Source organism: Zingiber officinale, chromosome 5B (genome assembly GCF_018446385.1).
Source record: "Zingiber officinale cultivar Zhangliang chromosome 5B, Zo_v1.1, whole genome shotgun sequence".
Lineage (NCBI taxonomy): Eukaryota > Viridiplantae > Streptophyta > Magnoliopsida > Zingiberales > Zingiberaceae > Zingiber > Zingiber officinale.
Window position 1 is genome coordinate 3,839,275 of NC_055995.1, and position 27,464 is coordinate 3,866,738.

The 27,464-nt window shown below is 37.3% G+C and overlaps 1 protein-coding gene across 1 annotated transcript; it reads right to left on the minus strand.

Annotated features, from left to right (window-relative positions):
- Positions 1 to 1,261: 1,261 nt before the first annotated feature.
- Positions 1,262 to 13,286, minus strand: LOC121983932 (wall-associated receptor kinase 2-like). Its single transcript, XM_042536637.1, has 5 exons — positions 13,214 to 13,286; positions 11,775 to 12,760; positions 9,855 to 10,316; positions 2,712 to 2,861; positions 1,262 to 2,526 (listed from the first exon to the last, which is right to left on the minus strand). Exons 1-5 carry the CDS (start codon positions 13,252 to 13,254, stop codon positions 1,301 to 1,303), a joined length of 2,865 nt encoding a protein of 954 aa, XP_042392571.1. The 5' UTR covers positions 13,255 to 13,286; the 3' UTR covers positions 1,262 to 1,300.
- Between the last annotated feature and the right edge of the window lie 14,178 nt (positions 13,287 to 27,464).

Sequence of the window (27,464 nt, forward strand, 5' to 3'; positions counted from 1 at the left end):
AGTAATGGTGGTCCTTCGTTTGAAGCAAGATTGTTAGAAATACAATCAAAGTTCCACATTGAAAATATATGAAAAAGATCATGGGTTTAAAAGATGAAAAATATCTCCATTAATATGAAGACTTTTGAGTAGAATCTAAAAATAAATCCATGAGGTTTTAAGCCCAAAGTGAATAATATCATATAATTATGGAGATATGTGAATTCTTTTGGTCCTAACAAAAAGATCAATTAGAAAGCTGATATCTCCATACCGTTCCTCTCGACCACGACTTTTATGATTGTGATTACAGTTTACAAAAGTGGAAGTAGAATTAAGATAAGGAAAGTTTTTATCTTTCAGATCTAGCACCGCTAGACGCTAAATTAAGTTTACGACTTGTCTCTATAGATTTTCAAGTATCTCATCTTGGATTCTATGATCATTATACAAGGTTCCTCAGCAGAACATGCTTGTCGCAATTACCACCATGACAACGACAACTATCTATGGAATCTAAAGGCTCTGATACCAACTAATGTTGAACAAAATAACAATTATTCCATGGGCTCGTTTCCTCAAATGAATTGTAGAGAAAGATGTAGAGAAGTCAATAAATGAAGAGGAGTCTCCTTTAAATTTAAATGAAAAGTATTTTATTTTCAAAACCAAAAGAACATACTCTAATATCAACTAAATAATTATTTAATTAAATATAAAACCCTAAGTTGAGAAAAAATCTAATAGAAAGGAAAAAAATCTAACATAAAGAAAAAAAATCTTAACAGATTTAAAACCCGACTCAAAATTCTAAAATACAAAAGATGAAAATAATTCTAAAAACACAAAGATAATCTTCGAAACCTCCACCATCATAAAACCAAAAAAAAAAGAAATTATCTGATATTAAGTTTATTGATAAACCAATAGATATATGTCACTATCTTATTTTTGAAGTTATAGTATGTCATTATTATATTTGTCTTTAAATTATTGTACTTCAAAGATAGAAAGATAGATAAAGTTTGATAACTTTAATGATGTGAACTTATTGAATTAATTAAAAAATACCATACGCCCTTAAAACAAGCCATCCATGCTAGTTAACAAACATAAGATTTCAATTCATCTAAATTTAGAGATAAAACAAGTCATCCATGATAGTTAACAAACATAAGATTTCAATTCATCTAAATTTAGAGATGATCCAATGCACATTAGATAACATATACATTGTCCTTGCAAAATTATTTATACAAAGTTTTAAATGATAACACTTGGATGCAAATTGTACAGGAACTTGTACATGCATAAAATAAATTTACCGTGGGTAATTTTGTGACTGCATGAATTCCTTCTCTAAGCTATAGTTCCTTGAGTTTTCTTGGTTTATTTGGTTCACCAATTCTGAGGAAGAGTAACATGAAAGATTGAGTAAGGATTCTGTTTCCACATTGCCTTCTGGATTAGAAAGTCCTCTCTTTTTCATTCTTGTCTTTCTTATGCCCTGCAATCTATACTCAACTTCCTTCATTGTAGGCCTTTCCACACCTTTCAAACTCAAACACATTTCTATCAAACTAGTTATTTCAAGAAGCTCCTGCTCAGTTACTTGTTGCAAGATATGGTCTTCTATGAGATCAAAGGGCATCTTCTCTCTTGTTGTTTGAAGGAAATTTATTGCTAAATTTTGTTGTGACCCCGTTTTGGTTGAGTAGATTGGTTTCTTTCCTGTTAAAAGCTCAAGAAGAATAATCCCAAAACTATAAACATCACTCTTTTCTGTTAACTGACCAGTTTGATAATATTCCGGATCTAAGTAACCAAACGTACCATGTATTGTAGTAACTATGTGTGTTTGATCAAGGGGAATGCATCTTGATGCTCCAAAGTCTGATACCTTCGCCATTAAATTATCATCTAAAAGAATATTTGATGATTTGACATCCCTATGGAAAATAGATATAGAAGCAGCTGAGTGTAGATAGGCAAGTGCTCCAACAGATTCTGTGACAATCCTAAGACGATTATCCCATGATAATTTTATTTCATCTTGTAAAACATGAAGATGATCTGAAAGGACCCCATTGGAGATAAATTCATAAATTAGTAAAGGAACTTCAGTTTCCAAACAGCATCCAAACAACTTAACTATATTTCTATGATTGATTTGAGAAAGAATAACAACCTCATTTATGAATTGATCAATCTCACTCTTTTTAACCATTTTTGATTTTTTAATGGCAACAACTCTTTGGTCTAATAGAATTCCTTTGTAGACGGTTCCATGCCCTCCCCTTCCAACTACTCGAGTTTCATCAAAATTATTTGTTGCCTTTTCTATTTCTTCCAAAGAAAATATATTTGTTTTCTCCTTCACATGTTCATTTATGGAGATAAGTTGTTGAAGTAACAAACCATGATTCTGATGGAAGTTCCTTTGTCTTATTTTCTTTTGATTTCTTTCCTTCCATTTCTTTCTTAGGACGATCAATGTAATGCAGAAGAGCAAAAGGCCTATTCCAATGCTTGCACCGACGAGAACCCCTGCATCATATACCAATATAAACTTTACAAATTCTATGCCACCTACAGTAGTTTAGCCTTTCTTGTAGTGATCAACTTGTTTTTTAGCATAATGACATGAATAGAGAAAGGAAGTATAATGGCATGAATTAGAAAAACGAATTAATACTTCCTTTTTGTTATAATCTACTTAGTTAAGGTCTTACCTAATAAAAGAATTTTCTTTCTCTGAGGGATGCATGCTCCTTGTACAGGGTCTTTTGATGTTCCGGGGGGACATGTGCAATTGAAACTGCCTTCTGTATTTATGCAAATTCCTTTACAACCATGGGAGGAAGAGTTGCATTCGTTAATATCTACAATCCACAAAAGATATTATTATTTCTCATGTCATTTATACATTTTTTAATATTACTAAATTTGCATTTATACATTTATAAAAAAGCAAGTTCAATTTGTACTAAGAACTATATATATGTATACTGAACAAGCAGATATACCATGCATGCTCAAATCTGTCTCTTTCCATGTATATGGGATCAACGATTATATCAGTAGCACTATAACTAAGCATAAACAAATTAAACGTTGGTGTTATAATTCTTTTTTTTTTCTTTGATAATGAATAGGTTATAATTCTTGTACTCTATCAAAAGAGAGGTAGGTTTTTATGATTAATCAATATGGTGTATGGATTGTGCATCTACGTTCAGTTCGATCATTGAGATCTGAAGAGCAACATGCAGTAAGGTAAGACACCACACCAAAAAAAAACCCACAATTAGCGACCGAATTAGTGACGAAATTAAATATCTATTGGTAATTAGCGATAGAATAATTATCCGTCGATAATTAGCAACTGATAATTAATTAATATTTCGTCGTAATATCAGATGTTATTAACAAAAAAAATAATAGATAATCTATTTAATTAGCGACAGATATATAATTTTGTCGCTAAATTAGCGAAGGAATGGATATATAATTCCGTTGCTAAAAATTAGCGACGAAATTATATTTTTCATCACTAAATCAGCGACGAAAATATAATTCCATTGCTAATCCAGGATAAAATTAGGGTTCCCAATTTCTATCGGTCACTATCGATCTTCCTCTCCCTATCTCCGATCCTTAGCGTCCACTACGTGTGCTCTCCGGCGCGAGGTAAAACTCTCCCCTTTCCTCTCCCCTTCAACCTCAGCGACACCGCGAGCTTTCACCAAGGTCGCGTATGCTTGCGAAACAGGTCGTGGCCTCGCGTTGTGCTCACGAGGCTGATCGTCGCCTCATGCTATGCTCGCAGGGCCGATCGTGGCCTCACGCTATGCTAGTGAGGCTGGTCGTGGCATTGTCTTGTTCTCGCGAGGGTCGTTGCCTTTGCTCGCGCTATCCTGCCTCACACTATGCTCGAGTGGTCGGTTGCACCCTGTGCTCGCACTTGCCGACCTTGCCCTGTGCTCACTGCTGTTGACCTCACCCTATGCTCACGCCTGCTACCCTCGCCCTATGCTCACACCGACTAGCCTCGCCTTGTGCTCGCGTCGGTCGGCCTCTCCCTGTGCACGCATCGGCCAGCGTCACCTTGTGCTCGCGTCGGACGACCTCTCCCTGTGCCCGCGTTGGCCGACCTCCCTTGTGATTGCGCCTATTGTCCTCAAGCTCAGCCCCAGCCTCTCAGCCTTGGTCGACTGCAAGCTCAGCCCCGGTCTCGACCTTAGTCCTAGTTGGTCGTACATCCTTGATCGGGCGGCAAGGCGTGAATGTTGCCTTGGTTGCCGTTGTTGTCGGAGATATACGGGGTATTAGCTGAATTTAAATACTCAAATTAAATTCAACTTACAGTTGAGATGACCTGAGTTGATAATCTCGAGCTGCCAGCAAGGGCTAATTTCTGCCAAGTGATGAAGGCAGTCTGCACAATGTTGACAGAGCGGGTTGAGCGGCCGAGCAGAAAGGTTGTGCAGGAGGATCAGCCGAGCAGGTATAGCGGCTGACCGGGATGTAGAGTCGAGCGGTCGAGCAGACTGGCCGAGCGAGAGGTCGGCCGAGTCGAGCAGACAAGCCGGTCGGGCAGACAAGTTGGGCAAGGCTGTCAGAGAAGTTGGTCAGGTGGACAGTGACCAACCGGGAGAGATGACAGGCCGAGGAGCAAAGAGACACTAGTCGGGCAAACAGGTGTCGATCGGGCGAAGATTCCGAGAGGGCGTAGAGATCGAGCAAATGGATCAAGGCCTGCGAAACTCGCAGTTTCTTTGAAACAAATTAGCCCCACCTCCGGCTGTGCTTCGAGGCTTACTAGGGTCATCTGTTTCCCAAGATACAACGGCTGACCATGATTCCCACCAAGCACTGGTGGTCACGGCGAACTGAGTGACACCCGATTGCTATCACGGGCTTTCCATCGAGCAGGAGTTGCACGATAGAGGAGGGAATGTTGGTGCAATCATGCCCTAGAAGTTTCAATGTGTTGACAATTGTTTAAATTTAGGTTAATACGGTGAATCTAACATGCATTGTGAGTTTGCAGGAGAAGTTTCTTGCAGGTCGGAAGACCGGATGCAAGAGAAGTCCAAGAAGGTCGAGGACCGGATTCTTGGCGAGAGAAGTTCCTGCAAGTCAGAAGGTTGGATGTGTGTTAAGCTCACTTAGCAAAAATCAATTGGTAAATTGATTTAGATATGGCTGTGAGGCAGAATGCTTTTGAATTGATCAGCCGATCGATTGAAAGGAAGCCAATCGATCGGCCGATCGATCGGGAAGTTTCTGCGCGAAGCACAGAGTGCTTCTGGATCGATCAACCGATCGATTGGGGTAATCCAATCGATCGATCGATCGATCCAGGAAGCTTCTGTGCGAAGCACAGAAGCCTCCTGAATCGATCAGCCGATCGATTGAAGTTACTCAATCGATCGACCGATCGATTCACAGAGGCACTGCGATTTTGGATTTCACGAGCGTGTGTCTGAATCGATTCAAGCACTACACCAATCGATTCAAGTTCAAGTGAAGTAATCTATGCCGTTGATCTTGACGCGATGGCTTCCAACGGATACTTGTGGATCGATTCAGATATAATCCCAATTGATCCACGGCGACGATTATGTGAGAAACGGCTAGTTTTCACATCGTTTAAAGTGTTGGAAGAAAAAGGAACTGAATCACTCTTAAGAAAAATACTGTTCTATTGCTCTTGGGTGATCAATCTTTGAAGTGCTCAAGATCTCTCAAGAAATTAAAGATCAAGCTCTCCATCTCCCCACGTTTTCAAGATTCACGTCACAAGGAAGAAGCATTTCACAATGACCATTACTTGCCGAGCAAAAACGCTCACCGTTTCACTCATTATCACTCGACCGTTTTGATTTTGGTTGTTCCACTTGGGCAAATTTTGCCCCGACCAGTCCGTCATTTGACGTGCCAGGTTGTGCCCGTACACGAGTCAACATGGTTCAGTGCAATCCATACCCTGGATTTGTACCCCCTGCTCACTCACGCATGAGAGAAAGTCTCTCCCCATGCATTTGTTCACATCCTCAATGCATGTGAATCAATATAAACAACCAACATGTCATGAAACTCCCAATGTGGGACTAAAGTCTCATTCACAATAGAGCCTCTTTCCTCTTCCACCTCTTCTCCATTTACATTACTTATATCCAACAGATGTGTGCGTGCAAACCTCTAGTTTCTAGGTTAAAATTTTCAAAAATATTGTATGTTGTTTGTGCACCGCTATATTTGTGAATGTTGACTTAATAATGTTTTGTGTGCATATTTTTCTAGCCCGTTTGCTATCTTCTCTTTCAGTGCAGTTGTGTTGCTTTCTAGGTTCATACTTAATGTTTAGGTTGTGTTTGGTTAGGGGTAATGTAATCAAGCTTGTAATGTAATAAAATTTATAATGTAATGTAATTAATATTACATTACTATGTTTGGTCAAAGAGTTGTATATTATGCATGTAATTTTTTATTATTGTATTCTTATGTTTAGTGTCCATTATTTTTTACAAAAAATGTAATTCATATTATTATAAAATGATAAAAATATCCTTATAACTAAATTACACGTGGGCAGAGTTTGTTCAAGAAATTCTTATAAATATCTTTTGTTTGGAGTCAATATTGTTTGGTGTCGATTAGCTTGTTCAAGAAATTACAAGTTTAACCTGTCCAAATTGTATTCTAATATTGCCTATTTTCTAACCAAACAATGAGATGTAGGTGGCCGGAGGAATGCATGACGAATATCAAGAGCACAGAAGACTGCTCGCTGCGAAGGTAGGTCATCTGAGTGTGTTCGACATCGAACCTTAGGAGTCTGTTGGCTATGTCCACCATCTCCAGGACACCCTTGAACCACCGGCCATTCGATGGTCCCGCATGCCAGTATTGTTGCATCCTTGACCAAATGAACAACTGCGGGTCTCACCGCAGATCGAGGCCATAGACGAACCAGCCTAGAGTCGGATTGCTATCGCTCGTCAATGTTGTGATGTTGATGTTAAGATCGGTCCCATTCTTCAGCCTCCTTTGCCGCACAATCATGCCAGGAATATGGGTATCCACTAGGAAGTCGAAGCTCTGCCACATGAATTTGTCGGAGCCGCCACCGCCGACGGCTTCATGGACCACGAAGTTCCCGTCGCCGAGGAGTTGCACAACGGGATTCAAGAGGGGAGAATCAGGCGCGCCAGAAGTCTAGAGACACCGGAGCTTTCGTCAGTAAGGATGAGCTCCCCGATGGCAATCAAAGAGAGGTTGCTCGAGCAGAAAGTTATAGGGTTCCAACGATTGGCGATCCACATGATAGTCTGGGCGGGGATCCTGTTGTACCATATGTTGATATAGCAATTGGTGGATCCATTGGGGCTGAAGAAGCCAGCTGGAAAGTTTCACTGGCGGAGACCAAGGCGACGATTCCATTGTCAAGGAGATCCAGATCTGGAGTTAAGGTGTCACTGAACTTCGATCGAGGGTTTGGTTTGATCGAAAGAATGAGAAGACAAGGGATATATTTAACATTTAAATTTTAGTTAAATATTGAGCTTGTAATGTAATTGGATTACATGTGATTAGCTTTGTAATTCAGATTACATTACATTACGACTTTAAAATTGTACCAAACAGAGCAATCAATTTTATAACGTAATCTTGTTTATATTACAAGGTTGATTACTCCTCACTAAACACAGCCTTGGTTTTAGATTAAGTGTTATTGATAGTATTTGGTTTCAATGATTTAATTAAGTTTTTTTTAATAATCCAGGTATCCAGCTCTTCGGATCGATTAATCCAAGAGGTGACTGCCCCAGTCCCATAAAAATTTTCCACTAGCCATCAAGGTAAATCGAGAAGTGTTGGCGGAGGTCCATCCAAGTGGTCAATGTTCTTAGAGTTGTCATTCCACTAGAGGATACCCCTACAGTGCATCGCAACTAGGAATCGACCTTTAGATGCCTAGTTAACCGCTTGAAAGCCCTAACTACGGTTAATAGTGTTACAAATTAAACTTAATTTAAACTATATGCATGCTTAATTTTACACTTTTAATAGTGTTGCAAATTTTATTCTTATTATATTACAATGTATATGAATAAAATTTGGAGGTACAATTGGTTAAAAAATAGATTTATTATTTAAAAATATTTTACTAGAGTTGAAAAGTTTATGAAATTTAGTGAGCATCATCCAAACTGTTTGAATGACACTGAGTTACATTGTCCATTTAGCGACTGATTAACAATTGGAATTTCGGTCTTTTTTTTTTTTTTTGGAGTTAGATTAATTAAGGTATATATCAAAATCGAAGGAAAAGTCATATATGTAATGTAATGTAATGGCAGAGCCCGGAATTGTAATTTATCTGGGCTAAAAATAGCCTCCTAATGGCCCCGGGCTAAATGCCTTTTCTTTTGATTTGGAAATTCAAAACCAATGTGATGGACAATTAAAATTAAAATAACCTCTGGCTAGGCCCCGGACTACAGCCCGGGTAAGCATATACCTGGCTCTGCCAATGTATATATGGCTTTTGATTATTAGAATTCAGCCAAAGCCTAAGAAAATATCATATGGATTCTTTAACTGCTACTAAATTTTACATTTCTTTGCATCACTGTATGTTTGGGAGCAGTGGTAAATTTGCATTTGTCTTTGCTGAACTTGTTGAACTCTCCACCAGGCACCAGTGTCAATGGAATCAATAACAACAATACTGGATGTTGTGAATCCTAAACATATGATACGATGATAAAGAGGGGATCCACCAAAAAAAGATAAAAGGGGGGAAAAGGTTTACCAATGTGAAGGTCAAGGTCAAAAATAGTCAAAAGCCCCGGTCGGCCGACGAGCGGGAGTCCCGGTCGGTCGGGCAAGGATGCCGAACGGCCAATCCAATGGTGGCAAATGGAGTTGAGAGGTATACATCAATCCACGACAAGTTAGTCCTCGCCTGCCGAGCGGCGACTCTAACCCCCCAACACCTCCAATTGGACAAAGGTAATCGCGGACAGTCTTGAAGCGGAGAAGAGGGCAAGCTAGTAGAGCCGAGCGGCACGATCGAGTGGGGACAACCCATCCGAGGGGGGTCCGGTTGGTTAATATGGGGGTCCACCTGCATATCTTCTCGTACTCTTTTGAAAGTTTATGTCACTGACAATAGAGCATGCCCATCAGACAAATCGTACTTTAGACGTTTCCAACCTTATCACATCAGGGATATGCATGCTCACTTAAGGAAAAGTGTCTGAGACACTTTTTGACTTGTCTTTTCCTAAGACACTTTGGAAAACGTGTACACTTTGAGATACATGTCACTACAGTGACACCATAAAAGGGGAGTTCCCCTCTACAGGCAGAGGTATGCGCAGCTTTGTTATTCTACACGCTCCTTGCTACAACATTTTTACTATTCTCTACATCGTCAGGAACTGACTTGAGCGTCGCAGGGCCAACGCCGAGAACCCTCTCCCGGCCATCACTAACGTCTCTTGTGTTGCAAGATCATGTGGAGTCTTCGCCTCGTCAACTTTCGAGCCACATCTCTAACTTATCATCTTCTCCGTTTTCGAACATGATCAACATCCATTTATTAACTATCACTTTAAGCATTAATAAGTTGCCTTGATATACCTATATACAGATTATAAAAATATCATTAAACATCTATTTATTAATAATAATTCATAATCATACTTAATTAGAGAGTTGAATATAAATGTTATAATAAATAGTAAATTAAACAAGCTGAGGATCAAGATTAAAATCTTTTGGTCAACCATCACCGTCAATTTTAAATGTTTGATGTTTTCTTTACGTTCATATATAAAAGGAGAAGATATTTTTAGTACCTTGACATCCATCATGAACGTAAGGGTTTCCCTCGTAGCCTCCAATGCATTTGCATCGATATGCTGAATGCTCGTAATTTGTGATTTTCACGTCCAAACATGAGCTGTGTCGAGCGAGACATGCAAAGTTACTCTTGTTCTTCATAGCAATGTTGCAAGTCTCGTAGCCAATTATCCAATTATAGATGTTTAGTTCTTCACTGGAGGGGAAATATGTCTCAAATTCTGATTCATATGAAAATACACTCGGTGAGAGCTCCAATTGTCCATCCTCTATTGAAATAGCTTTCACTTTTGAATAGCCATCATAAAGAAGAGTTGGAGGCTGAGTGGATTCGTTGCATGATAGAGCAAACTCTTGGGATCGATAACAATTCTCCTTTAACCCAAATGGAAAAGGCACTGTGATATCTCCACATTTATCAGGACAATCTTTTGCGGGAATGCGTGTAAAATTTGTATCTGTTAAAATACACATACAGGTAAACTTTTCAAGGAATTGAATTTTTATACTAAACTTCATTGTAAACTTTAATAAAAAATATAGGAATCAAACAACACAAAAGCTTTAGCAATAAATTATAAAAAAGCTAAATATAAAAATTATAGTTCACATAAGCTATAAAACACAATTGCAATACTAGAAAATTGACTGGCAAAATTTCCAACTTATAATATCAATTAAATTTTCTGTAAAAATAAATAAACAGAATAATAAAGAAAAAAAATTAACAAAGAACCGGAGGTGATTCCAATATAGTGAGATGAGAGATACTCTATGGGACAAGTTACCCAAATAGTCATTCCAAGATATGACCGGAGTTATTCTCTTCCAATAACGAAAGATGACATTTTATGTGTCAATTACCAATAAACTAACAACAAAGGTGGTTTCAAAGGAAAAAAAATGTTGTAATTAAAGAAGTGATGTGAATTTTTTATTGCATTGTTAGATAACCTATCAATTATATTTATTAATTAAAAAAAATTATAAAATAAAAGTAAAAGTGACAAAAACATTAATGGACCTAAAGATATCAATAAAAATTATATTTTTTAAAGTTAAACATAAGATATCTATATTGTCAAATGGAGAAAACAAAATATAATTGTTCAAACCTATACTGTAAACGAGCCGAGTTCTAGTCGAGTTTGGGGGTGTTCAAATTTATTTGATAAGGTAACTGAGCTAAGCCGAGCTTAAAATAAACCAAGCCTTTGTAATGATTGTTCAAACTTGGTTTGATTTATTTTTTATTAGCTTGAGTTTGTTTGAAGCTTGGCTTGAGCTTGGTTCGTTTAGATGTTATCGAACTCTCAATTCAAGTTTGGCTTGAGCTTGGTTCAAACTTGGTTCGTTTAGATAATATTGAACTCTCAATCCAAGCTTATTTGATTGTTTGAAATTTTTAGTTATTTGATTGGTTATTGAGCTTGATAATTCAAACTTATTTATTTAGCATATTAATAAGAGTTTTATTAATGAATATGGTTTGTGAACATTATTCACAATGTACATATGTGTTAAAAATTATTTATTTAGTTTAACGAGCTGTCCAAGTTTGTTTGTTTAATTGATCTTATGTATATTGAACGAATATAAACAATCTCTTACCAAACCGAACACCAAATTTATTCACAAACGCTAGGTTCATTTATAGCCCTATTCAAACCAACCAACTTCTCAAAGACATTCCCAATAAGTAGCAAAAGGATAGAAACTAATAAGTAATAACATGTGACTAAATATGTGGAAAGAACTTTGGTTTTCCTATATATAAACCAAATACAATTTGAGTCATTGAACTAAGCATTTGAGGCTACCATGTAAACAAAATTAATAACACGATGGAGATAAAAAATTAAGGTAATAATCATTTTTTAAGACGTATATATATATAAAGAGATTCAGAATCTTACCTAATTGACAGCCATCTGGTAAATATGGATTTCCACTGTAATCTAAAGAACATTGGCAAATATATCCAATTGTATAATTCGAGTAGAATGACTCAAAATCAGCAGGAATGTTGTAGCAATCACTATTAAGACTGCGGCAAGCATAAGTGGCCAAATAATTCCTAGCCTCTTCACATGAAGGACGGCCGCTAATACGCCATGTAAGATGTGCCTTTGAGCCTGTTTTGTTTTCCTGCTTTATAAAACTTTGGAGATCCTCTTTGTTAATGGGATTGCATTCATGGCATAAGAGAGCTATGATGTTGGAACTACCACCGGTAATCATATGATTATCTTTATTCTCATTGGGACGATATAACTTAATAGTCAATGAAAAAAACTGGCTAAATTTTAGGCTTGACAAAGAAATGCTGCAATATCCATTGCCAAATATAACTCCATTATCAACCAGTGAAGTATTGGAAGAGCATATTGATGAACAAGAGGCGAGTATGGTATCGGTACCGAGATCAACTATATTAGCAGTAGCATTGCAACCTACCACGTACAAGTCGTTGTTATTTATAATTGCTGAGTATGAATTACCACGCACAAATAGTTGTTCCAGTTGATTATACAAAGAGAATGGCGAATTCGTGATATTGATCAATGTGGTATTGATGGACTCTGTATCTGCGTCCAATATGACATACGGTGATTCAATTTGAATCAGTGCCATATTCACATCAAAACCCACTACTTGGATAGTGCCATCCATTAGAAAGAGTCTTGGAGGATTTAAATCATACGAGCAAGTAAGATTAAATCCATCAGCATAAAAGCAACCATTACCAATGCCGAAAGGGTACTCAATACTTATATTACCGCATGCTTTAGGACAATTTGAAGGCAAAATAAAAGTCTCATTTGTCTTTCCTGAACTTGTTGAGCCCTTCACTAGGGTCAATGTAATCAGTAGCAGCAATACCTCAGTGAATTCCATTGTCCTACTAATCAAGTATCATTATCAGTATCTAATAAAAGTAATTAAAATTAAAAGATTGATTCAGTTATCCAGATATACACAGTTGTTTCATTGAATGATTGAAAATCAAAGTATTCCAAGAGAAAACAAGCAAGTTCAGGTACAAATATTGCATCACTTCCAACTGAGTTTGCATAATTTTTCATAATTGATCACATGGTTACAAATTTATTTGTTTTCTTTCTTCCCAGCATGGAACAATCTAGTAATACAAAATAGAGAAAACTAATCTGATTTCATCTTAGTTTGTATCAAAAATCTAAATTCTGAAAATTATTTTTATACTACTGTTTTAGTAATTATACACTATATTTCTTTGTCCAGCTGATCATGATCGTTGACATTTAATAAAAAAAATATATTAGTTGAGTAGAATAAGGACTAAGATAAGGAGAGGCAAAAAGGATGCACTCACCACTGCCAATATTTATGTATAAAACTTGGTGAACTACTCATTTGGCTAATTACGCCCCTTCTTGCTCCTACGAAGTCCCCAACCAAATGCAGAATGAACACTACAGGTGAGTGATTCTTCATATAGACGTAGAATTTCGGCTTCCATTAAACAATGGCCATGGGATAATTGTCAAATATTTACATTATTTCCAACTAGAACAATAAATTAGCAGTGGACTTTGACTGTACAGAAGAACGTGATAAGTACGACCACTACTGTCCCCACCAAAGAAATTAAACAATTAATTGTATTTAAGAATGTGATGAGAAATTTCAATCATGCATACTGATTTTCCACAGAACAAGAGAAATCAGATGTTCTTCTGAAAGGTTAGTTTTGTGGGGTTGACTGACTTCCAACTACGGGTATACTTCTGCTTGGAACTTCAACTTAGCTTTCAATTTCCACACCTCTATTAGTCATTAGATTTACAAATGTTGCTTAGTCAACACGGGCCCTCACCATTAAGATACAAAAAGATATCACAAATCTTTGATGTCTTGTTAAAATTCAAAGCCTTGACTATAATTCTCAGTATATATCTAATATTTTCTAAATCTACTGTCTAAAGTGTAGACTTCACTTTTCACTTGAGATCCAAATATTAACTAGTAATTAATATTAATATAAAAATAGGTATTGACCCCAAAATTCAAAGTCTTAAATATAATTCTGAATATATCTAATCTTTTCTAAATCTACCATGATTAAAAGTGTACACTTCACTTTTCACTTAAGATCCAAATATTAACTAGTAATTAATACTAATATAAAAATAGGTATTGATCCCACCATTGCAAAAGACCTAAAACCCATAAAGAAACTCTTTTGCAGCCACTAATTATCGACATTATGGTCCTGCATAGATCTAATCATAATTTGTGATTGAATATTTTCACAAATGTTCGACCATCTACAATAACTTAATAATGATTAAAAGACTATAATGATTGCAACATTGTCACGAGTTTTTCTCATGCATCCTCATCTTCGCCCGTTGCCCTTCTCCTTGTCTCTCTCATTCTCTCTCGGGCAATACTGTAACCATCTTGCCACCAGGGATGATAATGGAGCGGGATGGGGGCGAGAACAGGAGCAAGTTTGTCATCTCCATCCTTACCCCCGAATTATATCCCCGCCTCCATTCCTGTTCCGATCCCCACTTCAAATGTCCGTTAACTTGGCCAAAAAAATTTCCAATTTTCAATACCCTCATAAAAATATTAATACAAAAATCTAATGGCATATAAATACTAATATTAATTAAACAATACATATATAATAACATTAATAATCTATGTTTAGTAAATAGAAAAAATCAAACTTTATTATTATTATTATTATCGGGACGGATAGTGAAACTTCGCGAAACCCTCACAAAGGTTTATGTACAAAGAACAGGTATGCCTCTTTGGGTTGTAGCCCAAGACATGAAAAGAGATATTTTTATGTCAGCAACAGAAGCCCAAGCTCACGGCATTGTTGATCTTGTAGGGGCGGTCGAAATCTCACTTATCAAACTCGAAATCTTACTTTTCAGAGTCAGAGTCCATTGTGGAAGAATCTTCTGAGGAATTGGCCATGATATATCTGATACATGCATAATATCTCTCAAAACGGATACAAATTTGTGCCGGTAATGGGGATAGCATCCCTACACCCACCCCCGTTCAACTACGAGGACTTCAAAAAATCCCTGAACTCAAACCTATACCTGAAAATACCCAAACCTGATTCATACCTGAAAAGACTCCCCGAACCCCTCACCGTTTCAAGTTGTCCCCATAGACCCCGAACTCGTGGAAAAAATTACCATCCCTACTTGCCATGCACGTTGCCCCACTCACCAGCAAGTATCCCCTCCGATATCTCTTTCTCACACTCTCTCCCAATTTCCCCTGTTCCTTTTTGTTGTAGTCGTGCCAACACCAACGGAGCTAAGGGAAGGGCTGAGTCGACTGTCAACCCTCCTTTTCTCTCCCTCTCCTTCAGTGTCTCCCGTTATTTCTCTCCCTTCGGTTGGTTTTGAGCGTGTAACCTCATCTGCCACTGCCCAAGTGAAGGGAGCCACCACCAACTCCTTTCCCTCCCCTTTCCTTTCCCCTCCCTGTGACCATAGGTGCTACATGGCCACCCGAAGCCAAGCGAGTGAACATCACCATCGTTGGCCTCCTTGTCTCTCATTTCTTGTTAGTTGTTGGTAGGCACCACCAAGTCTCCACTCGCACATCGGCCATATTGGGAGTAAGAATTCAGTAAGTTTTTCTTTAAAAGGTTGTTGAATCATCATCTATTTTGGTGATTAATAACTACTTGTGATAAGGTGAGGTTGGTCTAGCATCCAAACACCTACCTTGTTGTGATTAATTGGAGAGAATGATGAGGTAAGACTTTGATTTTATCATATCTCTGTTTTGATATTATTCTAATGTATATAACTTGGATTGCATTAGAATTAATATACCAGGGCTAGATCCATTAACTTTGAGGTTTAAGTAATTCCTAAATATTGCATCATCATTGTGTTGAGTTTATCTGAAGCTTTTCTAAGTTTTTATATATTTGTATGTAGATACCAAACAGGGTTGCTTGATGTACAGGACAAGTCGAGTGTCATTGCAGCAAAGCCTATGACACCCAAGACAAAGATAACATCAATCTTTGGCAATAAATCCTCAAAGCCAGAAACTATTGTTTCTCACATGAAAGTTCAGAACTAGCAAAACAATGTCTATCAGGAGTGCATTCATGTTGACAATGAACAAACCAGTATCAATATACTTTCCAGCAACAAAGATGGTCCATTTGTATACAAGCTGAAGCATTAGAAAAATCACATGGAATATCTTTGAAATCAAAGCGCCGACACTTCGAATTTACAAGCCCAATCTGTGAGAATCAAAAGTCTCTATCAAGAAATAAAGAAACTAATTTGGAATATTCTTGCCATGGATTCATGACTGCAAGGACAAAATTGGTGATTTTTTAAACAGTAACTTGGCTTTTTTAATATTCATATGAAGATCAATTGTGCGCATGTGCTTTCCTTTTTTTTAGTTTGATTATAATCACTTATTAATTGGAATGGGAGTCTTAGCGCAATGGTAAAATTATTATTGCATGACCTGGTGGTCACAGGTTCGAGTCACGGAAATCGTCTTTTGCAATGCAAGGTAAAGCTGCATACAATAAATCCTTTCTCGGGACCTTGCATTGGTATGACCTTCGTGTAGCCTTGTATGTATATACCATCTTAGGAAGAGCACAAGGACCTTATGGGGCTTGGATCTTTACCCAACATACATTTGAGTTGGGTCTTCGTTGAAGTCTGCTCGACCAATCGCCCATCCCTCTCGGCCTTCAGCGTGGCCTCAGCATCCTCATGTTTTGATCCAACACCCGAAACTCTTTATTCTTGATCTCCATATCTTCAATAGCCCGGAGCTTTTTGGTGTTGGCCGAATGAATTTTGACTTCAAAGGCGTTGGTCTGTTTATTAAGCCGAGCTATTAGAGTGGCTTGCTCAACGCTTTTTCCTTTCTCCGCCTCCAGCAGCTCGGCGCTCTTAGCTAGATCGGCTCTTAGCTGAGTCATCTCAGTATTCATCTGCTCTAGCCGCTCCTGAGAAGCAGATGACTGGATGTCCGACGCCTTCAGTTGCTTAACCTTCTGCTCCAAAAAAGCAAGTCTTTGGCACATAATCAGACTCTCTACCCAATACTGCGAATAACCAGGAAAATATAAGCGTCTATCGGAGGTAAATTAAGAAAATACAAGAATTACTCCAGTGGACATCTGGGTGTGGCTGTCCGCGAGTGCCCCCGGAGGCATAACCCCTGCACGGGCTCGGGCATCAGCCCATATCTGTGTGAGCGACCTTTGAATGATTATCTGGTGCTTGGGCTTCAGCGTCATCCGACTCACACCATTCCTTGGTCAGAAGATGGAGAACCATCGTTATATGGCGCTGGCCGCTCGGGGCTGATTGGGTTGAGGTCGCTCTTCCGGACGACCGAGATGATGACGCCGGACGGATGCCAGACTTTCGAATCTTTGATGGCGGCGGCATGAAGGCAACTGGTGGCATGTAGATGGTTCCCTGTGGCAGACTGATAGTGATGGTACCCGATCAGACGACGTAGGGGGAACAGTCGTCAGAGCTGGAGCTGGGGTACTCGATGTTTCAACCCACTCGGCAGAAGGGCGCGAGCTAGTTCTGGTGGGGGTCCGCACCACCGAGGAAGCGGATCGCGATGAAGTCTCCACCCAACGCCTCCGTACGTCGTATCAGAGGTTCCCTAGAGGAGGCTGAATCCGATGCCCGCTCCACCGGAATCATTAGCAGCCGCTCGGAGGGAGGGTTCGATGCACCAGCCACTCCATCGCTGGGCGTCCGGCTGACTATCCCTTCACTAACTAATGCTGGAGCCCTCTCTCTCTTGCCATGCAGGTCTTCTTGTGAGCTGATTGGCTTCAATCTGCGGCTCTCTAACTTGGTCACGACCGCCGCATTGATCTTAGCGTCCGTAAGTTTGGCCTTTTCGGCCAAACGCACACTTAGCATGATGTCAGCTGTAAAAGAAAAAAAAATCAGTTAGAATCAAAAGAAGAAGTGAAGAAGCTGCATACCTAGGCTAGACGGAAGCCTTGTGCAGATCGGACTCAAGCCAAAAACGTAGAGGACACCCTCCAGTTGTTAGAGTGTATACTAAAAGCCTAGCTTTTGGTATAAATATTTATCTAGAAATAAGAATCACATTGGTCAAAAGTCTACATTTATGATAAATGTAGTTGCTCAATTAATTTATATTGTAGATAACATGGTGTGTGGTGTCACACACAGAAGATCATGTTATTGGTTCCTTATAAATTATAAACAGTAGCTCACGACCAAGATGGAAAGGAACAAACCATTGGAAGGTCGTAGTGTAATTAGGTATTAGTATATCTTAACTATATAATTACACTAGTACACTTAGAGTGTATTGAGTAGGACCATTTGAGGTCGTTCCTTTTATACTGACTTTATAAAGGAACAAAGACCTCAGTTATTATGGAAGTGTGTGCTCTTAATCCTAATATAATAACAAGCATATATATTTGATATTTATTTCTTTAATTTATCAATGGGTGAGATTTAGTTCGATGAATCAATAAGCCCGATAAATTGGGAAATGATATCACTTATAGTGTGTGTTGTTGATTATAGAAGGAAACTGTATCCTAGTGATCTAGGTTGAGAATGTCCCCAAGAGGAGCTCATAAGGATTGTCATGTTAAACCCTGCAGGTGGACTTAGTCCGACATGACGATGAAGTTGAGTGGTACTACTCTTGGAGCTAGATATTAATTAAGTGAATTGTCAAGAACTTACTTAATTAGTGGACATTTGTTATCTTAAACACGGGGAGACTAACACACTCATAATAAGAAGGAGCCCAAAATGTAATTTGGGATTGGTGCGTAGTTCAATAATAGTTCTCTAGTGGAATGAATTATTATTGATAAAATTAAGTTGTGTGTTCGGGCGAACACGGGATGCTTAATTCTATCGGAGACCAAAACCAATTCCTCCTCTCGGTCCCTATCGTAGCCTCTAGTATATAGAGATTTATACCCACCGATACCCACCTTCTTACCCATCCAATGGGGCCAAGCTAGCTTGGAACCCAAGCTAGGGCCGCCAAGACCAAGTGGATGAGTTAAGTTGGTGGTGGCCAAAGCGTGGGTCCCAAGCTTAGGTGGCCAGCCACTAGAATATTAAAAAGGATTATTATTAAAATTATTTCTTATGTGGATATCATGTTTTTAAAGAGAGTTTAAAATTAAAATTTCCTTTTATAGCTTTCTACAAAGATTAAGAGAAGAGATTAATCTCTTTCCTTATTTGTAGTTTAAAAGGATGGTTTTAATTTTGGTAAAAACTTTTCTTATTTGTAAATCATCTATATGTTTAAAGAGAGTTTAAAATTTGAAATCTTTCCTTATTTGTTGATTAAAGGAGGATTTTAAATTTTAAGAAAACTTTCTTTTTAAACATGTTCATGATTTAAAAAAAGTTTAAAATTAAATATTCTCTTTTATAAGTTTCTACAAGAGATTAAGAAAGATTTGATATCTTTCCTTATTTGTAGATTAAAAGGAGATTTTAATTTTTAGAGATAACTTTCTTTTATCCACATGTTTAAAAGAAAGATTTTAATTTATTAAATTTCCTTTTATAAACCAATTATGAAGGGATAAAATTATTGAGAAATTTTATAAAATTCCGGAAGCAAATAAGGAAGTTTTAATTGGTGTTTAAAATTTTATTTGCTTGGAGTTTTTTTTGTGGCCGACCATTATAAAATTGAGAAAGGAAATTATTTTAATTAAATAAATTTTCCTTTTCAATGGCAAAAGAATTAAGGAAGTTTTTATTAAAATTTCCTTATTTGCCAAGATCAAGGATTATAAAAGAGGGGGTAGAGGAGGCTTCATGGCTAACGAATCTATTCTATTTTTCTCTCCCTCTTTTCTTCTTCTTGTGGCCGGCCCTAGACTTTCTCCCTTCTTCTCTTTTGGTGGCCGAACCATACATCTCTTGGAGCTCTTGTTGGTGGCCGGACCTAGGAAGGAGAAGAAGAAAAGGAGGAAGCCTCATCTTGAAGATCCCTTGGAGTATTGGTGGTGATCAAGTTCTTCTTCCTTGGAGGTGGTTCTTCTTGTGGCCGAACCTTGCTTGGAGAAGAAGAAGGTGCGTGGTGGTTCTCGTCTCGGAAGATCGTCGCCCACACGACGTCCGGGATAAGAAGAGGAATACGGTAGAAGATCAAGAGGTTTTTCTACAAGGTATAACTAGTAATTTCTATTTCCGCATCATGCTAGTTATTTATGGAAATAATACCAAATACAAGAGGCTTACGTTCTAGTGTTTCGAATATGGTTTTTCGAAGTTGTGTTCTTTTGTTTCTTTCTTTTCCTTGTGATTTGATTGTTCTCTTTAGTTAACCTAAAGTTATTTTAGGAAATTAAATATTAGCTTTCTATTAAAGGTTTTGTCTAGTCGGTGGTGGTTGCTCCCATATCCAAGAAGGCCGTGTGCCTCGCCACGTCAGTACTGGGAACCTTTTATGGAAATTAATATTTAATGGAATTAATAACTTAAGGAGACTTGGGTCAAACGTGTTAAGTTCCGCAGGAGATCCAAGTCAAAACCTAAAAGAACAAATAGATTAAGTTTTGGATCAAACGTGTAAAGTTCCGCAGGCGATCCAAAATTTAATTTAAAAGAACACATGGTAGCTAGGAAAAGGTTCAGACCTTTGTACAAAAATTTTGTACAGTGGAACCTATAGGTTTTCCGAGTAGCAACCAACAATTGGTATCAGAGCTAGGGTTTTGCCTCTGTGTATTTGGTATTAGTTTAATTATGCACATGTCATACATAATTTAGGCAGGTTAATAGTAGGATGTGCTAACTTTGTGGATGCAGGATCCAACTATTATGGCTTATAGTTATTATGTGTGTGATTGGACCCTTGGACATGTCAAGGGCATTTTATTGTGTGTGCATGATTGTATTATAAAATACAGCAGGAGCTGTATTTAGTTTTATTAGGATTTTATTTTTGATCTAGATACATGTACATTCCTTTTATGGAATATAGGATCAAAATGTAAAATTCTATTTATGTCGCGGATCTAATCTTGCAAAGCGTGGAACCTTCTGAGGACCAGAGGCGCAGCGGAACTAGGAGCAAGATGGATGCGACAGCTAGACCCAGTGGCGATGGCCAAATATGGCAGCAGCTTGGGATAACAACACACGGAAGACAACTAGAGATAAAAGCCATAATAGTTGAAAATTAGATTTTCTATTTATTGCTTTTATATTGTGCTGTGTGTGCATGTTAGTATACATGTTTAGTAGGCTAGCATAGTTAAAATTCCTCATTTATAAATAACTAAGTGGGAGAGGGATTTTTAAGTAAATCCCGTGGTCTCCATTACTGGTTTGTAAGTGATGCAAACAAGCTTGCGCGTTGGCTCTGAGTGCCTTCCTCCATAACGGATGAGCTAGTTTGCAGATCACTAGAACAGACTTCCATTTTTGGATGACTATAGGAAGTTAATTAAGAGCGTGTGATCTTCCCCAACGGAAGGGGCATAATCTTATTAATGGACTTAGTGTCAAGTAATGGTATACACTTAGACATATCTAATAGTATCCTCCCCATCGGAGTCACTGCTATTATTTGTGTGACCAAATAAAACCAACTATTAATTTGTCATAAAACTAGGTTGACAAGATAATAAAATTAAAGGGTTAAAACCCCTCTTACAAATGATTGATTTTGTATACGTCCACACTAACGTGGCATACAAAATTAACGGTGTTTGAGATAATTTTATTTGTCATAAAGTTACGTTGACAAGATAGTTAATGGGTGAAAACCCTCCTCTTACAAATGTTGATTTTGTATACGTCCACACTAACGTGGCATGCAAAATGCACGGTGTTTTGAGGTGTTGGTAAATTTAAATAGTATTGTTAGAGGAATCAATATTATTTTAAATTTAGAGTCTTGACCAAATATTTGATTAAAGATAGACCAACTATTTTATTCGTCATAAAGTAAGGATGACGAGATAATAAAATTAAATGATAAAATTTCCTCTTTGAATTTGTATACGTCCACACTAACGTGGCATACAAAATTCATGGGGACTTTTAAGGTGTTGGTCTTAACCAAATATTTTTGTGATTCTTAGGATAATGGTCAATCCCTAGCTGATATACTTAGTGGTCCCAATTATAATTGATTGGAAATAGGATTTGGACATTAAGGTAGACTGTCCTTTTAGAACTAAGAACAATATAGGTGTATTTTATTCATTAGTTGAAACATGTTTAGTGGAGTTATCTACCGGTACCTGGTGTGTAGATATGTGAGCCACTGATTCATTGCAGGGTTCCAGGAAACCCGACAACTAAATGAAAATAAAAAACACCGTCCACATGGGCACTACTGCAAAAGTAGCAGCTATTGCAGTGGGAGAGGTTTATTCTCTAATGAGAATAAAATTTGGATTATTAGTAATTGTCTTTACGTACTAAGTTTAGGAAGAACCTGATTTCAGTTTCCAAACTATTATAGAATAGATATTGTGTCTATTTTGATAACAAAGCTGTTATTAAGAAAAATAGACAAGTTATCGATTCTGGTATGTTGGTTGACAATTTATAATCCAATAACTCCCACGATGTAATAAATGGAAATTATAACACATCTTCTAACTTTAAGAGGAAGCAACCTTCGGAGATGAACCAATTATATCTTTGGCATCTAAGGCTAGGTTATATTAACTTGAGTAGGATTCAATGGTAGCTGATGAACTTTTGGGTTCATTAGTAGTGGAAATCTTTCCAACCTGCGAGTCTTACTTGGAAGGAAAAATAACCAAGAAGCTTTTAAGTCTAAGGGGTATGGAGCCAAAGATATGTTGGAATTGGTTCATTCTGATTTATGTGATCCTATGACTATCCAGGCAAGAGGTAGTATCGAATATTTCATCTATTTTATAGATAACTATTCAAGATACAAATACATTTACTTAATGTGCCGCAAGACTAAGTACTTTGATTAGTTCAAAGTGTACAAGGCTGATGCGGAGAAACGTCAAAGTAAAAGTATTAAGACACTACGGTGAGATCGTAGTGGCAAGTACCACTTGGGAGAATTTAGGAGTCACTTATCAAAAGTAGGGATTCAATCCCAACTAACTACACCTGGTACACCCCTACAGAATGGTGTAGAAAAAGGAAGGTATAAGGCTCTTATGGAATAATTAGATCGATGATGAGTTATTACCAAATTTGTTTTAAGGATATACACTAGAAACAAAAGTGAACATAATACCTTCTAAAGTCAGAACTCTCTACTCCCATAGAATTGCAGAATGAGCATAAGCCTAGTATATTCGGATTTGGGTGGTCTAGCATATGAGAGACACTGATAAGTTGGGCAGGAGTTCACTTGTTTGTGAGTTATCCTAGAGAAACAAAAGTAGGTTTATAGTCTTAAAAATCAGAAGGTCATTATCAATGACCGATTTTTAGAAAATAACTATGTGCCCATAAGAAAATTTGTTCTTAAGGAAATAATAGAAGACATGTCTAATCTAGTACCAACTGTACAAGATGAGATACTACAAGGAAACTGCAACACGTATCACAAATGATACACAATTGCAGAAAGTGCCTTGTCGTAGTGGGAGGGTTGATAAGCAACCTAAAAGGATTCATGTTTTGGGAGAGTTTTTGACTTGATCCCTGGAGGACATGAACCTGATCTCCGGACATATGACGAAGCACTCCAAGATAAAAATGCAAAATCTTGGCAAAGAGTAATGAATAACAGAATTAGAATATATGTATTCTAATAAAATCTGGAAGCTTGTAAAAACACCAAATGGTGTAAAAGCCTTTGGGTGTAAAAAGGTCTATAATAGGAAAAGAGGGATAGACAGGAAGGTAGAAACGTTCAAAAGCAAGGCTTGATGAAAAAGGAAACTTTTCACTGGTAGCCATGTTTAAGTCTATCCAGATTCTTTTATCTATTTGGCAAGTGGATGTCAAGACAGCATTCCTTAATGAAAGTCTTGAAGATAGCATCCACATAAAGCAAACCAGAAGGGTTCATTACAAAGGGCTAAGAGCATCTTGTGTGAAAGCTCAATCAGTCTATGGACTGAGGCAAAGCTTCAAGGTCTTGGAACATCCAGTTTATCAAAGTAATCCAGACCTTTGGATTTATTGAGTAAACGGATAAGTCTTGTGAATACAAATGGTGTGATGGAAACGTGGTGGTGATTCTTGTACTATACGTAGATAACAATTTTGGTAGTTGGAAACAATATCAAAATGTTGTCAGAAGTATGGGTATGGTTGTCCAAATAATTCAAAATAAAGGACTTGGGAGAATATATATATTTTTGTGATCAAAGTAATAAGGGATCGCAAGAAAAATATATAGATATATCCCAAGTTTAATACATCGAAAAAATCCTTGCTCGTTTTTAGCATGCAAGACTCCTAGAAAGGTTTCTTACCTTTTAAGCATGAAGTGTCTTTATCTAAAGGGATGTCTTCGATGACATCAAAGGAGATTGAGGACATGTAGGCAGTTCTTTATGCTTCGGCAGTTAGACAACCTAATGTATGCTATGCACGAGATCAGAAATCTATTTTGCCAAGGGCATAGTTAGTAGATATCAAAGTAACCCTAGACAAGGACATTGGACTGCAATAAAGCATATAAGTACCTTAGAGGCACTAGAGATTATATGCTAGTTTACAAGGCAGTTATTTTGGTCCCTATGGGTTGCATGGATTTTGACTTCCAAGGACAATATTAAGTCAACCTCGGGGTTTTGTGTTTACTTTAGGAGGTAAAGTCATAACTATGGAAGAGTGATAAGCATAGGTGTTTATCTGGACTCCACCATAGAAGCTTAGTATATGGCAAGCCTCTAAGGTAGCCATAAAAGCTGAATGACTCAATAACCTCAAGATAGATTTAGATATGATTTCTGGTTTGTCCAAAGATTATTACAATTTATTGTAATAATGTTGGTGCAGTAACAAACTCGAAGAAACCATAAGTCTATAAGGCAAGTAAACACAATAGAGCGCAAGTACCACCCAATATGAGAAATCGTATAACGAGGAGAAGTTGTTGCCACCTAGATTGCATCAGATGATAACCTAAGGTCCTTAAGGCAAGAGCTTTTTGAAAGGCATGGGAATCAGATGTATGGCAGCAGATATGGCAGCTTAGTCTTTTAGTATAAGTGGGAGATTGTTAGAGTGTATACTAAAAGCCTAGCTTTTGGTATAAATATTTATCTAGAAATAAGAATCACATTGGTCAAAAGTCTACATTTATGATAAATGTAGTTGCTCAATTAATTTATATTGTAGATAACATGGTGTGTGGTGTCACACACAGAAGATCATGTTATTGGTTCCTTATAAATTATAAACAGTAGCTCACGACCAAGATGGAAAGGAACAAACCATTGGAAGGTCGTAGTGTAATTAGGTATTAGTATATCTTAACTATATAATTACACTAGTACACTTAGAGTGTATTGAGTAGGACCATTTGAGGTCGTTCCTTTTATACTGACTTTATAAAGGAACAAAGACCTCAGTTATTATGGAAGTGTGTGCTCTTAATCCTAATATAATAACAAGCATATATATTTGATATTTATTTCTTTAATTTATCAATGGGTGAGATTTAGTTCGATGAATCAATAAGCCCGATAAATTGGGAAATGATATCACTTATAGTGTGTGTTGTTGATTATAGAAGGAAACTGTATCCTAGTGATCTAGGTTGAGAATGTCCCCAAGAGGAGCTCATAAGGATTGTCATGTTAAACCCTGCAGGTGGACTTAGTCCGACATGACGATGAAGTTGAGTGGTACTACTCTTGGAGCTAGATATTAATTAAGTGAATTGTCAGTAACTTACTTAATTAGTGGACATTTGTTATCTTAAACACAGGGAGACTAACACACTCATAATAAGAAGGAGCCCAAAATGTAATTTGGGATTGGTGCGGTAGTTCAATAATAGTTCTCTAGTGGAATGAATTATTATTGATAAAATTAAGTTGTGTGTTCGGGGCGAACACGGGATGCTTAATTCTATCGGGAGACCAAAACCAATTCCTCCTCTCGGTCCCTATCGTAGCCTCTAGTATATAGAGATTTATACCCACCGCATACCCACCTTCTTACCCATCCAATGGGGGCCAAGCTAGCTTGGAACCCAAGCTAGGGCCGCCAAGACCAAGTGGATGAGTTAAGTTGGTGGCGCCAAAGCTTGGGTCCCAAGCTTAGGTGGCCGCCACTAGAATATTAAAAGGATTATTATTAAAATTATTTCTTATGTGGATATCATGTTTTTAAAGAGAGTTTAAAAATTAAAATTTCCTTTTATAGCTTTCTACAAAGATTAAGAGAAGAGATTAATCTCTTTCCTTATTTGTAGTTTAAAAGGATGGTTTTAATTTTTGTAAAAACTTTTCTTATTTGTAAATCATCTATATGTTTAAAAGAGAGTTTAAAATTTGAAATCTTTCCTTATTTGTTGATTAAAGGAGGATTTTAAATTTTAAGAAAACTTTCTTTTTAAACATGTTCATGATTTAAAGAAAGTTTAAAATTAAATATTCTCTTTTATAAGTTTCTACAAGAGATTAAGAAAAGATTTGATATCTTTCCTTATTTGTAGATTAAAGAGATTTTAATTTTAGAGATAACTTTCTTTTATCCACATGTTTAAAAGAAAGATTTTAATTTATTAAATTTCCTTTTATAAACCAATTATGAAGGGATAAAATTATTGAGAAATTTTATAAAATTCGGAAGCAAATAAGGAAGTTTTAATTGGTGTTTAAAATTTTATTTGCTTGGAGTTTTTTATTGTGGCCGGCCATTATAAAATTGAGAAAGGAAATTATTTTTAATTAAATAAATTTTCCTTTTCAATGGCAAAAGAATTAAGGAAGTTTTTATTAAAATTTCCTTATTTGCCAAGATCAAGGATTATAAAAGAGGGGGTAGAGGAGGCTTCATGGCTAACGAATCTATTCTATTTTTCTCTCCCTCTTTTCTTCTTCTTGTGGCCGGCCCTAGACTTTCTCCCTTCTTCTCTTTTGGTGGCCGAACCATACATCTCTTGGAGCTCTTGTTGGTGGCCGGACCTAGGAAGGAGAAGAAGAAAAGGAGGAAGCCTCATCTTGAAGATCCCTTGGAGTATTGGTGGTGATCAAGTTCTTCTTCCTTGGAGGTGGTTCTTCTTGTGGCCGAACCTTGCTTGGAGAAGAAGAAGGTGCGTGGTGGTTCTCGTCTCGGAAGATCGTCGCCCACACGACGTCCGGGATAAGAAGAGGAATACGGTAGAAGATCAAGAGGTTTTTCTACAAGGTATAACTAGTAATTTCTATTTCCGCATCATGCTAGTTATTTATGGAAATAATACCAAATACAAGAGGCTTACGTTCTAGTGTTTCGAATATGGTTTTTCGAAGTTGTGTTCTTTTGTTTCTTTCTTTTCCTTGTGATTTGATTGTTCTCTTTAGTTAACCTAAAGTTATTTTAGGAAATTAAATATTAGCTTTCTATTAAAGGTTTTGTCTAGTCGGTGGTGGT

What these genes read in the sequence shown, in the direction of transcription:
- LOC121983932 (XM_042536637.1), bottom strand. Translation starts at nt 13,254, where the DNA reads ATGAGTAGTTCACCAAGTTTTATACATAAATATTGGCAGTG. An exon ending in ACCAGATGGCTGTCAATTAG is followed by an intron (nt 10,317 to 11,774) that starts GTAAGATTCTGA and finishes GTATTTTAACAG; the next exon opens with ATACAAATTTTACACGCATT. An exon ending in CGTTCATGATGGATGTCAAG is followed by an intron (nt 2,862 to 9,854) that starts GTACTAAAAATA and finishes TGTGGATTGTAG; the next exon opens with ATATTAACGAATGCAACTCT.